A 15,340-nucleotide genomic window follows, 5' to 3' on the forward strand; every position below is an offset into this window, starting at 1 on the left:
GACCTGAGCTGAAGGCAGAGGCTTTAACCCACTGAGCCACCCAGGCGCCCCGAGATTTTTGTTGTTAAATAAGTATCATTGATTGGTTGGTAGAAACTTCTCTTGTATATTTCCTTATTAGGCATGTTGAAAATATTACTGCTTAGTTTGTGGAATTTATATAAACTGGGTCATTAACTGATATTTGCATTTGCACTTAGGTTTTTGTCTGTATTTTTGTATTTTTTGAAGTGAAAAGTATAACCTCATTAAATCTGAAATATTTTCTTACAGTGATCCATATGTGAAACTTTCATTGTATGTAGCGGATGAGAATAGAGAACTCGCTTTGGTACAGACAAAAACAATAAAAAAGGTAGGTGTCCATCTTTAATTAAACTTCATGTAAGTCATAATTTAATCCAATTGAATTAAGTACTCTGGCTCTGTAGAAATTTATATTTTATGTTTGGCAATTTTTTTATTGTAAGCATTTCCCAATATTAAATCTATAAATTTAACATAGAATAAGCTTTTCAGTAATAACCCAAAATGCCCATTCTGGCTTTTAGTTAAATGACTGTAAAAGCAATATTCTTAAATATTATTATAATTAACAATTTTTTTCCCTGCAAAGAATTCAGTAAGACAAGGAATTGTTCTTTTGGCTCGTTGTTTTTCATGAAATCATTTAAAGTAATTTAAAATACAGTTAATGAAATGGAGTGGCTTGCATAATTGCTAGACACAAAAGAAATGGTTTAACTTGAAGCAAATATTACCAAAGGAAGCAAAATATTTTTGCCTAGTTACATGAGAACAAATCAAAATAGTAATCAAACTCTATATTTACGTGTATCTATTTTCAAAATCTTCATTACATAAGTTCATTAAAGATTTTTCCATAATTCATCTATTAGCATGTTTCCATGTTTGTGTGTGTGTGTGTGTGTGTGTGTGTGTGAGAATCTAAGTCTTTACTCCGTATTTGGGGCATTTATTGAAGATGTGGGTTTTTTATCCAAAGTACTGTTTTTATCTGTGCTTCACTCTTCTCTATCAATTACTATTTTCCCGTCCCCTGGGCGGGGGTAGTCAGTCTAATACTTGCGTGATAAGCATTTCCTGGAGAACAGGATGGCTGTAAAAAATGCTAACTCTCCTGCCATTGTGCAGGCACCTGAGCTCCTTGAGCGGGTCATTCTGTGTAAGGAACAGCCATTGTTGCTCGTCCTCCTCCTGGCATTGTGAGTGGCATTAAAAATCTGTTTTGCAAAAAAAATCTGTTTTGCAAACAAGAGCCGTGTTTTGATTAGTGGGGAGGGCTCCGGGAAGCACAGAGGCCATTGTTCCCGGTGTCAGGCGCTGTCCCTGCTTCTGCCGGCAGCGAGCTGGGGGCCCCGCCTGGTGGGGCCGGCGCCCTGCAGCGCAGGCCAAGTGGAAGGGGGGCGCGGGCGGGGACCTGGGCGCCCGGACGCAGGCGGGAGCCGAGAACCACAGCCCCGGAGCCTGGACTGGAGTCGGGACTGAGGATACCGACATGGCTTTTGCTGCTCGGGGCGGGCCGCTGCCTCCCTCCTCTCCCGCCGAGCTGGGCTGCTCCGCCTCGCTCGCAGCCTCCCGGTTAGTATTTTTTAGTATTTCCGTGCTGCGCGCTCCGTTTGCATTCGGAACCGCTGTCCTCCTCCTGCCTCGTGGCCCGCCGCCTGGTCCTTCGCACGCGCAGGGGGCTCCCGTCGGTGCGCTCTACCCTCACCTGTCTTTTGCCTCTTGCCGGGTGCATTTCTGGGCGGCCCGCGCGCCGGCCTGCATGCGCCCCCGCAAGCCCCCGGTCCTGCCCTGCGTGTCCCGCTGTCTGCCTGGCACCTCTCCCTTCTCTCCTCTCCCCCACTCTCCGCCTCATTCCTTGGATCCCCGGGTCCATTCACCGCAGAAGTATGAAGCCCTGTCCTTTTCAGACGGGATTCCCTCTTGAGTTGTGGGTGGGCAACGTGCTGATTTTTTTTTTTTTTTTTTAATGCCAGTTCCCTGTAGCGTGAATTGTGTGTGTGTGTGTGTTGTTTCTAGGGTATATTTGTGTTCTTTGCTGCTCCGTGGACTCGGATGTTAAAGGAATTCAATTGATAAAAGCAAATATGGTTCAGATGAAAAAAATACCTGTAGCCTTCCATGAAGTGGTGATTTTTCAGTCTGTCTGTACATCGGATGTTTGAGAGATGTATTTATTTAAGAGTATTATGCCTGTCCATGCATAAACACGAATATATGTATTCTTGAACAGTATGTTTCATTTTAGTTTCAAAGGATGCTTGGCAGCCCATCTTTTGTTCATACTGAGGATAGAAGTACCTGTTTCGGGTCTATGAGCTAGATATGTAGATAGGTTGGTGTGGGGATGAGTGTGTGGATGGACAGAGGAAGGGGTAGAAGAGCTGAAGGACAGGCAGGTGCAGATTTTAAACACTAATTATTTGGGGGGAAAATCCACTTCTGAGTTATAACTGGCAGGTTTTTTTTTTTCCATGAACAATAATCTGATAGTATTGTTCTTACAAAATATTCTTCAGATTTCAGCGTTTATATAAATAGTGAATACTTTTGCTTTTCTGCCACCTGCTTCCTAACTCTCCAAAACAGATGTGTGGTAGGTCAAGAGAAATGAATTCATTTCATTCTTGATGAAATAATCATACGAACATAAATTTCTTAAAGAATTACTTCGTATTTTTCATGGTGGTGGCTCTAGGTAGGTCCCTGACATTATTCCCTCTGGTTGATAGCATGCAGTGTATTTTTTTTTTTATTACTTGTGAATTATCTTTTTAATAAATACATCCCTTCCTGTCTAGTTTGGTTATAGAATAGTCTCAAATAATTGACTAAATGCTTTTTATGGCCATTTTAAATATCTCTTAGCTTTATTTTTTATCACACAAAAAAACGTTCAAGCAAATACGTGGATTGCATTGTCTTAGTAACTGTTGGTGTTTCAAAGACTGGAAAAGATATTACAAGATCATTTCTCTTTCAGACGCTGAACCCAAAGTGGAATGAAGAATTTTATTTTAGAGTAAGTTTTTCATTTTTTGGGAGGGGGGTAATAATTGTTACTGATAACTAGGGTGGTACCACAATAGATTCATACTGAGTAGAAGCTGTTAAATTTTTATGTGAAGTTCTTTTGAGAAACGGCTGTGTAGCCATATCCTTTTTGGCCTAAATTTTTCAGAGACTGCCTGGTAGTAGCAAAATCTGGACTTGTTTCATTTGGAGGTGTTTCAGAGAAATATTAAAAAAAATTACCTACCATATTTTAGCTTTTCTACTTAAATTTTTCTTTAAAAATAAGGTAAAATATAATTAAAACAATAGCTTAACTATTTCTCTGAGACATGGGATATGAATGATTTTAGAGGTAAAATAAAGCAACAGAGGCCACGTGGTTAAAAAGAAGCCCAACAGTCACCAGTTGGGTTCGAGTTAGGAAGGAAGAGTTTTGTAATTCAAACCTGTAATGTGTGTGTACAAGTGTCCTATAAAACTATTTCTGGACTTTAAATGTCACTGAAATAAGTAAAATTTCATCAACCTTGTGAGTTTAACGCCTAGAAGAGCTATATGTAAAAATGACAGTTGTGTGAATTAATGGATATTACTGTTCAAGGAGTTCTTGTGGTGGTTGCTATATTTTTGGGTACTAAAATTTGGGAAATACTACAGTGCTTATCTGTTGGAGAGAAAGGGACCCCCCCCCTTCAGAATGAATATATTTTGCTTGCACAGCTGTGATACTAATCACTTTTTCACTTCCAGAAGTGCCCCAGATGAAATCTTCAGATTGGTCTAGATTCCCAAAGATCAATACTACCATTAGACCCATTACAGTTGGTCCCGATTTCTTCCATTCAGTTGCAATAGTATTTTATGTGTTCCAACCTCGGGTCACTATCTGCAACACGTGTTTTTTTCTCTTAGTGTTCAGATCTGAAATACAGTATTGATATTTTAATACTTGGTGGATCTTATGTATAGCCCTTACCTACCAGATGCATTTTAAATTACTCTGTGAAGCCCTGAAACGCTAATGGGCTCATGGGGGCAGAAGGATGTTATTGGCCCTTAGTTAAGTCTCAGACACAGCTTTCCACTTGTAAAACTCTAAAAGCCTTAGACTCCTTTCAGTTTAACATCTGGGCCACATTTATGTAAATTTTAGTACATCCAAGATTTTGTCAGTTTACCTTGGCTTCAGCAGTTTGTAAACTCTGTTTTTCTTAGGTTTTAAAAAAGGGGGGGAGGGGCTTTGTTTTATTCATTGCACAAATCTGAACTGAGTGCCCACTGTGTGCGGCTCCGGTTGGGGTCTGTGTGGGGTGCCTTGATCAGCACAACCTTCCTGGAACTTTGGACAGATACGAGCTAGCCCCGCCCCCTCCCCCCATCTCCGTGCTCTGTCACTAAGAGGAGGGCAGCCTGGTGCCAGAAGCCCATGATGCTCTCCGTGCTCAACTGTCCAACTTTATTTTGTTTCACTTTATGCAGTGGAACAGTCCAGACTCCCATCACAGTAGACCTGAGTCCCATCTCTGGCTCTACCCCTTCCCACCTTTGTGATCTTGGAACTCTGCCTGAAGACAGACATCTGCTGTGGGTTCCTTCTCTCTCATGAAGGAGAGACAAGTCCTCACTGGAGAGGGTTGTTTCCATGTGACATTGTCATTCAGAAAGCTTACTGCCATGTGTCCCATGTGGTTGGGACTTAGTAAATGATAACTGAGTGATTCCTGACATTTTGGTAAAAAGCTAGGAAGAAGCAGAAGGACACTGAAAGGCCCTGGAAACTCCGACCCCACAGTTGCTGGACGTGGGAACATCTTTGATTTCTTCGTTCTCTCTAATTTCAGAGTGTGGACTCTGGGGACAAGCAGGTCAGACCTGCTTGGGGGTGGGGTCCCAGTTGCCCTTTATACTGCTCATGGGCTTCTGGGTGGTTCCTTCACCCTCAGAGTCCCAGCTCCCCATTTGCAAAACTGGGATGACAATCATACACCATAGGTCGCTGTCAGGATTAGGTGAGGTCATGTGTTTTTGATACTTAATAAGGAGATAGTATCCCCCAGAGGAGCGGACAGTAGTAAGCAGCTCCTTTTACTCTTCCTTTCATTTGTGTCCCAGGCCGTCTCATCATAATGATGGGCCTGAGAGATTTCCTCAGGCACGGACCTTTGTGAAGATGTCCCTTGGTCTCCATCCCTGTCGTAGGGGAGATTTAGGAACTCTCCAAAGCTATTTGAAATTTTCTTTGCAGCTGAAAGCATCTTATTCTTCTAATAATGCCTAAATATTAGGCATAGAATAATCTAGAAATCATAGCAGAAAATGTGATTTGGTGGATACAGGATTACTGGAAGAGTAGCAGGTTAATTATTTAGATGACACGAATGATCTGAGTACATTATAAAGCATTTCATTCTGTGTCTCTTATTTTATCCTTTGAATTATTTCTGCCCATTTTTGAAAATACTATTTTTGTCCCCTTTATAGGTAAACCCGTCTAATCACAGACTCCTGTTTGAAGTATTTGATGAAAACAGATTGGTAAGTGGGTCCCAGTTCTTGATTTTTGCTTCATTTTTTAAAAACTGGATTTTAAAGCAGCAGTTTTGAGAACTCTGTTACCTGTGTTACACTCCTGCAGTACATAGCTTCCCCGGCACCCTGAGACTCTCTTTGTCCTAATGCTGTTTCATAATTCTAACAGATACATTTGTATGGCTAGGACAGAAGATTTATTTGTACATGTGTATGTTTTCATCATAGTCAGTATTAGTGAAAATCACACTAGCGATACATCAAACCCTACGCCCCTGCTCTTACGTCTGGCATGTAGCGGTAGGCACACCTTTAAAGAGGCCATCACTAATACAAACCTTAAATATAAGCCAGACTATAGCCCTTTCACCCATTCAGTCGTGAATCTATGGTGATTCTCTTTGGGAAAACAGAAATGTAATTAACAGTATATGGCAAAAAGGGAATCTATATTTAGCAGGCAAAATTAAGCTGCATTTTAAAAATGGTACTTTCTCAAGGGAAGTATGTGGAAAGTACCTTTCAAGAACCAAAGATATGCCTGAGGCATAAAAGTCACAGAAATACACACACACACACACACACACACACACACACACAGAGAGATATGTAAAAAGTGGACATGTTACATCTGTCTCTGTAATGCATATAACTAAGATTTCATTTTTAAAATGGAATTTCAGCATCACATGTGGCTTTAAAGCATTTTGGCAGAATCCGCTAACTAGAGTGTATTCGTCAGGCACCCACAAACCCAAGTGTTCGGCTATGAATATGAGCGTTACTTTGTCCTGTGTAAGCCTTTAAGGAACTCTCAGACGTGGTGTTAGAACTCCAAGTTGTCTGTTATTAGTTGCATTCAGATTTACTTTTCGTGAAACTTGTGTATATTTCTTGGTTAAAAGGAGTATTCTTATGAAAAAAGAAAAAAAGAGAAATAGACAAAACATAAAATAGACTCTTAATTATAGAGAACAAACAGGGTTGCTGGAGGGGAGGGGGCAGGGGAGGGGCTCGATGGGGGCTGGGGATTAAGGAGGGCGCTTGATGAGTGTTACATGTAAGTGATGAATCCCTGAATTCTGCACCTGACAGTAATATTCTCCTGCCTGTTAACTTACTAGAACTTAAATAAAATCTGGAAACAAAAAAAAAGGAGTATTCTTACAAACCCTTCTTGCTGCTGATTTCAGCTGAAACTCCTGTCTTTTGAGTAGCTTAAATCTAATATAATATTTTTGAAGGAACCTTATGGTACATCTCATTTAACTTCCTGTCCTTGCCCATGAGACAGGTGGGGTCTAGAGCCTTTACATAATTTAAACACAGCAGCCAGTGGTAACAGCACAGTGGAATCTGCTATTCTCCTAAGTCCTCAGGCCAGGGGTAGTGAATAACCAGGCCTTTTATGCTTATTATGGAACTCGGGAGTGTAGTTAATCTCCTGGGCTGGGTATTACTCTCCAGAATGGAAAGCCAGCAGATTCTGGCCTACTGTACCAATGCCTTTTCTGTTAAAATATTCGGGGCCTTGGTGGCTTTACATTGAACTCTGCATTTTTGTACCTTGGGTGATGAGTATTACCAAATAACTAAATCACTTCTGCTGTGTGTATGAAGTTATTTTCTTGTTAAATTGAACGAGAGTCTGATGGGGGTGCAGTGCCTAGCACTCCATCTCTTCTCCAGCAAATACTGAACCCGGCAATCTTAACCTCAGTAGAAGTCAGTCCCTAAAGACCTATCAGGTACACCTTCAGACCAATCCTGATTCTCTCATTTATTGACGATAGCAACAGGTTTTCAAGGTGAAGAGAGGTTCAGATTTAAGGGGAAAATGCCTCTGGTCAGATGTGTTGTAATTCATTATTTAATTTTCTTTTTACTAAGAGAAATTTGCTGTTTTAAAAAAAAAAAAAAATCTTTTTCCATTTTCATTACTGAAACCGTGGCTACTGTTGAGATGACCTCACCATGGAACCCAGACTAGAATTCCAAACCCAAAAGGGCTTCGACTGCAGACATAAGAAATCATGTGTGAGTGAATACACACTTCATCTGAAACATTGTGTTTTATGATACTAATAGGTAGCTTTGTCCCAGGTTACTTGCAGAGTTGGTGTGCGCCACCCCCCCACCACCACACTGAACACCCGCGGTGTTTGTTGCTGGATCAGGTCGTCATCCAGCTAGATGGTACACTACTATAGTGGTCCTTTGCAGTTCGAGCATGTCCACGTTCTAGCTTCCATTTCTCTCGTGGAGATCAGTTTTGGCATTTAACCCACAGGCCTTTGGAAAACAGGTTTGCACGAATGTAAACACGGGGTTAATCCTCCACACCCTCATTCTAGAGCTGTTGACAAAGTCATGCTTTGTGGATTTTAAAATAAACTTTTTGTCACTCTCTGCAGCTTTTGGTATTTTCCCCTCCCATTTTCTTTTTTTTTTTTTAACTCCCTCCTAAATACACTTCTTTGTTAAATCACTGATGTTTCTGGATCATGGAAAATAGTAAGCTTGAAGCCCACAGAATATATCCAACTTGACTACAGATCTGATGACAGGTCTTTGAATGTGGACCTTTATTACTTGGGTCCTTTTTTGGCCCTTCACAAAAATGGTAAGATTCCATGCTTGTGATAATATTGCTGACTCTCGCTGGAAAACAGTCAGCTCTGGGCAGCCTTCTTCCTGTATGGTATTTAAGTTAACTCACTATGAAAACCACATCACACCCTTCCTCAATTTTCCTTCCTTTTTTGGTGGGGATTTGGGGGGAGGGTTCTCCTGTCTGGCATATAGGAGACAATGTTTTCCCCAGCTGGGCTCCTTTTCTCTGGGACTTACATGTCTGACAGTCCTCTTATGAGTGAGATCGCCACACACACACACACACACACACACACACACACCCATTAAATGAAAAATACAGTAGTAGGAGGCAGACAGCTAACTGATGGTGTTGTAAGTTGTGCCTCCCTCCACTTAGCTATTTTGTTCCTTGTAGATCATGGTCTAATTATTTAGCATTAAAGGGGCACTCATTCTGTGGGGTGTGTAATCATATTTATAGTACCTTTTATTAGTTTGCATTCCGTCGTGGTAGTGTGGTGATATCATAAATAACAGAGAAACATAATATCCGATGCTTGTGAAAGGATTTTCTTACAGCCAGAGCATTTTTCCTTGTCCTTCGGTTTGCTAGGGGAGGTGGGGGAAATATGGTGTGTGCTCATGTGTTCAGTGCCCAGTGCCCGGTATTGGTTAGGGAGTCCGAGTGCTCTGCCTTTTCGGAAAGAACTGTCCCGTGAATTTGATGCCGTCTAGATTTATAGCGGCATGGCTTGGGCTGTGTTTGCTGCCTTAGTCAGCTGTGAGAGCTCCCTGCTGGGGCCACTCCTGTCTGATGGAAAAGCAGCAGCTGGGAAGGTGCTGTTTCAGGCTCTTGCTGTTTAAAAAAAAAAAAAAAAATGAGAGCGAGAGAGGGGGGAAAACTCCAGTAAGTCCACAAGCTGGCATTGGAGGGGGAGACCGTGGTCATGTGGTTCTGGCCATCCTACCCTCTGTCACAGTGCGGATGAGAGCTTTTTGCTCTTATCCAATCATGCCTGGAATGCCGCTTGCCACTTGGGTTATTTCTGCTATCTGTCGCTCTTGGTGCCGCAGTGCTAACGGTTTGGCAGATGGGACACTTTTTCTTGGAGTTTGTGTCTTCGGTTTTTGACTTCTGGCAGCGCCGGGCGTGTTGTTGCCGCTCGCCCTCTCCCTCCCTGCCCGCCTGGGCACCATGGCCCATCGGCTTCGGTTTCATTTTGGCTCGGGGCGCAGCAACACGGCCCCCGAGTCCGAGATCCTAGACCAGGAGAGGGAAGACGACTTTTTCATGGCATTCCACACGCTGCCGCGGAGGAGCGGCCCGCACCCCTGCGCCCAGCACGGCGCGGAGGCCGGCGGGGGCCTGCGGGAGGCGGTGGGTGCGCTCAAGCGCAGCACGTCCATGTTCATCCCGCAGCTCCTGGGCCCGCTCGACGCGCGGCCCACCCGCAGCTCGTCCGTGCAGATCTCGCTGCAGCGCAAGGCGGCCGACGGAGCCCCTGACCCTGGCGTGCCGCCCGAGGGCCCGGACGGCGATGCGGGCTCGGCGTCTCGTGCCAGTGGCCTGGAGCCCCCGGAACCCGAGACCCCCGGGAGTTCGCCCCCAAGGGCGGCCCGGGCTCCGGGCCCGCAGCTCAACGGCACGTGCGGCCGCCGAGCGCCTGGCTCCCCCGCCTGCGATGGCCGCGAGGAGGCTGAGCCGAGGGCCCTGCGGGGCCCCGAGGGGGGCGGGGGGCTGCGGATCCAGCACCGCGCCTCCAGCGCCGATGTGCGCCAGGTGAGGCTGACGCCCTTCGGGGCTGATGGCCAGAACAGCCCTTTGGCGCGGGAGCCCAGGCGCTGGTCCCTGCAGCACGTTCCGGATGCTTCTGGAAGCTCCGGGAAGCGCTGCTTCGTCTTCCAGTTGCAGCAGCCGCAACCAGGCGCTCCGGGGCCGGGCGGGGACTTCAACTTCGGTTTCACCGGCACCAAGGGGGACAGGCTGGTGAGGTACCCCCGCATCCGGCTGGAGAGGAGCACCTCGTACCCCACGCAGCCCCGTGCTGAGCGCGGGAGCCCCACGGAAGAGCGGGGCCACCCGGAGACGCCGCCTCGGGGCCGCAGGGGGGCTCCCGAAATCCACAGGACGAACTCGGTGGAAAGGACGCCACAGGGGCAGGGCTGCACGTTCAAGATCAGGCAAGATCAAAATGCCGGGCAGCAGCACTTCAGAATTCTCGTGACCCGCGGGCCGGACGAAGCCCCCCAGAATCCCGAGGAAAGTAACGCCAGCAGCCCTGGGTCCGTGGTGGCTGGCGCCCCGGTAAGTTGGCTGCGTTTGCGTGTGAGCGCCGGCTCCGAGGGGACTCAGTCAAGCCCAGAAAGCTGCTCCTGCAGGCTAATTAAAACAAACTTCATCCTCCTCCTCTCTGGGAATTTCCCTGCTTCGGGCCATTGTAACAAGGTCTGGCTGAGTTGTGGGGCCATGATTTGTAGCCCGGTCTTTTGTAGAAGCCCATAAAACTGTTAGTCTTTAAGAAGACACCGTGTGTTTAGATCCTAAAAGTCAAATAAGTGTTTTGAAGAGCGATGTGATCCCTGCCCCCTCCTTGCCCCTTTCTGAATAAAAGAATTTTTAAAAACTTACTACTTTAAATGAATCTGCGCATGCCCCAACTTGTTGCCCTTCGAAATTCATTTAAAAACTGCTTGCATGTGTAGCCTGTGATACTGTTTCATTTAAAAATAACCAGTTCTCCTAAAGGTGAGACAATGTCACAAACTTGAGTCTAGTCTCTGAACAATTAAGTGTGCAGAAAGTTTGATCAGTTCTTCCTAATGGCCTTTTTTGCTTTGGAGGGTTGGCCCTTGTTATATAATTTATTGTCTTTGGGCTTTTGCCCCATTAAGTAATACTGAGCAAGAGTAGTCATGCTTGTGGGGACTTGTTCATGATGAGATTTCGGAGGTCATGCAACCTAACACGGGCCACTTGAATATCTAACCTGGAGGTTGTATATAGAATAGTAAGTGTCCTGTCTCCAGCTGTGGAATCAGGCACCCTAAAGACAGATTTGGTCTTTCTTTCCTCCTGTGTTCTTACTCTCTCCCTTTGGTGAACGGGAGTACAGAAAGACAGCTGCTAATTTTACTAAGCAAATGATGACTCTGCAGCTTTCATGGTTTACAGTGGGATAAAAAGTTTTACCAGTTAACTTTCTTTTACCTAGTAATTACCATTCACTGAGTGCTGTCTAAACAGCTGACTCCTTATATTTTGAATTGGATTCCTCCCTCCCCCGCCTGCCCTGGATTTATTTGGTGACCTGTTTGATGATAAGATCGTGAAATATCGAGGCAACTTTCTGTTTGGGTTTTGGCTGTGTGCTGTGACTTTTCAAAGTGGATGACTGAGTATTACTGTGGAATTGGATCGTCTTTTATTGCCATGTGTTGAGAAATGTTTTTGGCTTACCACACGGCTCCATCATTGGTTTGCACCATTTGGAAGGTGTATTCAGATGCTCTGTGCAAATACAATTTTTCTTGGAGTTCTGTAAATGTTTCTTCTGCTTTCATTTCCATTCATCCTTTTATTATCTCTAACCCTTTTGTTAGGAAATGTCTGAGTGCTTTGTCTTGATTCTGAACCAGTATCATTTTTATATAATAGTACAAATTTCAGTAGCATTTTGATATCATAATAGTTCTGACCTTCACCCGAAGACAGTACATCACAACAGTTGTAGGCTTCACTGGGCAAGACAATTTCTTGTTGAACTTGGAGTACCTGCCAGTGGAAGTTTCATAAACAAAATGCCTTCCTAAAGGTTTGGTAACTACTCAGTGATATTACCAAAAACTGAAGTCATTTTGCAGTTCTGTGTCACAGACAGATGGGTTTATATAATTGAAGTCTCATTTGGCTTGAGATTTCTAATGCAATTAAGAAACAAATAGGATAACGAAAACTGATGTGTACTTAGATACAAGGGCTATTCTCTCTTGAAAGGACTGTGAGAGCCGAAAACATTTCTTTCCATTTTGGAAATTTAATGTCCAGAATAAAGAGCCTTTCTTGAAAATAGGTTCTCTGGTGCAAATTTCATAGGTGTAGTTCTCAACATGTGAATTTTTATACACCTGTGTATTTTTGTTCATAGACATAAATTTGTTGGTAAACAGCTTTTTTTTTTTTTTAAAGCAATAACTTTTTTTCTTTAAGAGGCAGAACTGAAACTCGTCACATCACAAAAACCGACTGCTCCATTCAACACTTTTCAAAGGGGCAGGGGTGTCAAGTCTAGGCAGCAGCTGCCCTGGCCTTATTTATCTTGAGGGAAAACATTCACTGGGGCGTCTCCAGTCTGGCTGCCACCAGGCTTTTTTGATGGTTCACATGTCTGCTGCTTTGGTCAGAAGGGTACATGAAAATTTAACTAAAATCTTTTGCAGCCTGGTTTCTAAATGCCATCAGAAACCTTTCTTGATTGGGCAAACCACTCAGACTTCCTTTACAAATGTGCGCCTGTTTCACATCTATCTTCTGCCTTGGACCTTATTACGGGGTTACCCTTTAGAGTAGTTTTCTGTGTTTCTGTCTCCCAGACATCCTGCCATGAATAAATCTCAGATGCAATGTGACTTCAGAAAAAAAAAAAAAAAGTCGACCAGCTAGATTCCTGGGCAGGAGGACATGGAAACCTCCTTTGGTGATGCTTTTCCATCTGGTCTGGCCTCCCATTCAGGGAAGTAGAATTGGTTCTTGTGGTCATCCGCTGGGATATTTCAGAGGACTTTAGAAATGAGCAGTTCCGGGGCACCTGAGTGGCTCAGTGGGTTAAAGCCTCTGCCTTCGGCTCAGGTCCTGATCCCAGGGTCCTGGGATCGAGCCCCGCGTCGCGCTCTCTGCTCTGTGGGGAGCCTGCTTCCTCCTCTCCCTCTCTGCCTGCCTCTCTGCCTACTTGTGATCTCTGTCAAATAAATAAATAAAATCTTTAAAAAAAAAAAAAAGAAAGAAATGAGCAGTTCCATTTGTGGTGTTATGGCCAGCCATTTAGTGAATGCCTTTTTTTCTGAGTTTTTGAGGTATCTGGTTTGGCTATGGACTGCTTCACTGTATTTGAGTTTTTCTCTTGAAGTCAGATCCCTCTTTCCCAGCCTCAGTGCCCCCTTGAAAACAGTCCCAGGCATAACCACTGCTAGGTTCTGTACTGTACAAGCTGAGTTTTCGTATCCCGTTAATGTTACCAAGTGTTGCAGGTCCACTGTGTATATAACATTACACTGGGTAGTTGGACGGTTTTCTGGCACTGTCTTCAGCTGCTGGCTAACAGGGTTTGTAATGTAAGCGGGGGAGGGAGGTGGGTGCAGGCAAAAACAGGTCGTCACCGACCCACCACATAGACCAGTGGGGAAGGGAGTATTTCTCCTTTCCTTCCAGCCTGGGTCCTCTGCATTTTCTCTGTGCCCTCTCAGTGGACATCAGTTTTGCAGAAGTAGAGGAATCATCTCTTGGGATTAAAAATTCATCTTATCAGACAACAAAAGAATACCCAAACTGTTTATATTTGGAGGGCATTTTAATTTGAATCTCTTTTAGAGATGATGATTTTACTGTACGGAAAAACTTTGACACCAGTACTAACTGGTGTCACTTTTTTACCCTAAAAAACAACTCTCTGAATATATGTATAAACCACCCCTTTGTTTTAAAAAAAAAACCACACTAGCAGCAGTGTGATGAGTAAGAAAAAAGCTGCTCTTTCTTTCATTCACCGGGCTGGATTCTATAAACATTTTTTTCCCCTTGAATATAGTAATATTGGGGTCTTTTGAGAATACTCCAATGCTATGTAACAAAATTTCAGCTATTCTCATGGATACTTTGATTCGACGTCCCTCAGGGTTGACAATGACAGGAGTTTTTACAGAGTCTCTCTAGTACTTCAGCACTTGAAGTGCTGTTTCCCTTAGTCCTTGTAACTAACATCTGGTGGGAAGGCGTTGCCTCACTCAGCCTTCCTTGCTATCCTGAAAAATACTGCTGTTTTTTAATTTCTGATGAAATTGTCATTGGATGTGGGAACTAGCATATTCTATCACTTGGTATGTGCGTAATGGGAATTAAAAAAATATCTTTGAACAATTTAAAAGTCTGTGTAGCTAAAAAGTAGTTAAATGCTTCCAGTGATGTGGCATTTTTGCTGAAATTTTTGGAGATGGTACCTCCTGTTGGTGCTTTGCAGTGTAACAGAGAGAAGGGGGCAGCTTTGGAGACGCCCATGGGCAGCTTGCCAATTTACTGTGGGGAGCTAGAAGCCTTCTCTGTGATTACTCTTCTGTGAAAAATGAGGATAAAAATGTCCAGCTCCCTGGTTTTTGGTGAGGTTTAAATGAGGGAGGATATGTGGAAGTACCTGGTTGAGGTTAATGTTGGATTTGGTTTTCCTTCTTAACCAAATAGTCATAGTATACAAATCTTTCTTCCAGGAAGGTAATCAGGTTAACTCTGAACAATCAGGTTCGCATCAGCATCAGACATAGCAAGGATTTAAGGCATACCTGGAAATACTTAATAAATAGCTTTGATATTCTTGAGTCATGTCATCTATCCTAAGTCTGGCTGTTGGATAATCAGCATCACAAATACTACCACCACCTGTGGTGATGGGTCCCTAAAAAGACTCCAGTTCATTGGTGAATTATGGACTGCAGAAAGGGATCTTTAATTGCATCCGCTGTAGTGTATTTTCAAACTTTGAAACATCTGTTTCACACTTCATATTTTTGCCATATCATTTTGCTTTAACATTTCCATTGGTTACATTTTTTTCCTTACAGGTTGAGGCTCACAAGCAGCAATCTATTATCTGTACAACATCTCCAGGTTGTATGATTTGCAAATGAGGGTAGTGTTCAGGCCTTATCAGATTCTGCCTTTTGGAGGGTTTTCATAAATGCTGCAGCTGCTGCTCTTGGCTAAGTCTGGAGCCAGAGTTCCTAGGAATTGAAATTAATCCATAATTTTGTGACACATGTTAAGAAGAAAGTTGTTATCGCTACATAATAATTCATAATACCAGAAGAAATTGAATTCTCTTAAACTTTAGTAAATGTTGGGTGTCTGTATAGTTGATTCAACACTTAAATAAACAGAATAGATTAAAAGAACAGGGAGTTAAGGCAGGCA

General features: G+C 43.6%; 1 protein-coding gene across 3 annotated transcripts in view; it reads left to right on the forward strand.

Annotated features, from left to right (window-relative positions):
• The window catches only part of NEDD4L (NEDD4 like E3 ubiquitin protein ligase), a 328,382-nt gene that overhangs the window by 184,275 nt on the left and 128,767 nt on the right, over window positions 1-15,340 (forward strand). For 2 of the 3 annotated variants that reach the window (XM_059409742.1, XM_059409741.1), the window contains 3 exons: window positions 274-355; window positions 3,011-3,049; window positions 5,524-5,577. In XM_059409742.1, the coding sequence (XP_059265725.1) occupies window positions 274-355; window positions 3,011-3,049; window positions 5,524-5,577 (175 nt within the window). Of the gene's footprint in view, window positions 1-273; window positions 356-1,521; window positions 1,603-3,010; window positions 3,050-5,523; window positions 5,578-15,340 lie in introns of those variants that run through there. The other variant, XM_059409743.1, reaches the window with a different exon arrangement.

The sequence above is a fragment of the Mustela nigripes genome, chromosome 8, assembly GCF_022355385.1.
Source record: "Mustela nigripes isolate SB6536 chromosome 8, MUSNIG.SB6536, whole genome shotgun sequence".
Taxonomy (NCBI): domain Eukaryota; kingdom Metazoa; phylum Chordata; class Mammalia; order Carnivora; family Mustelidae; genus Mustela; species Mustela nigripes.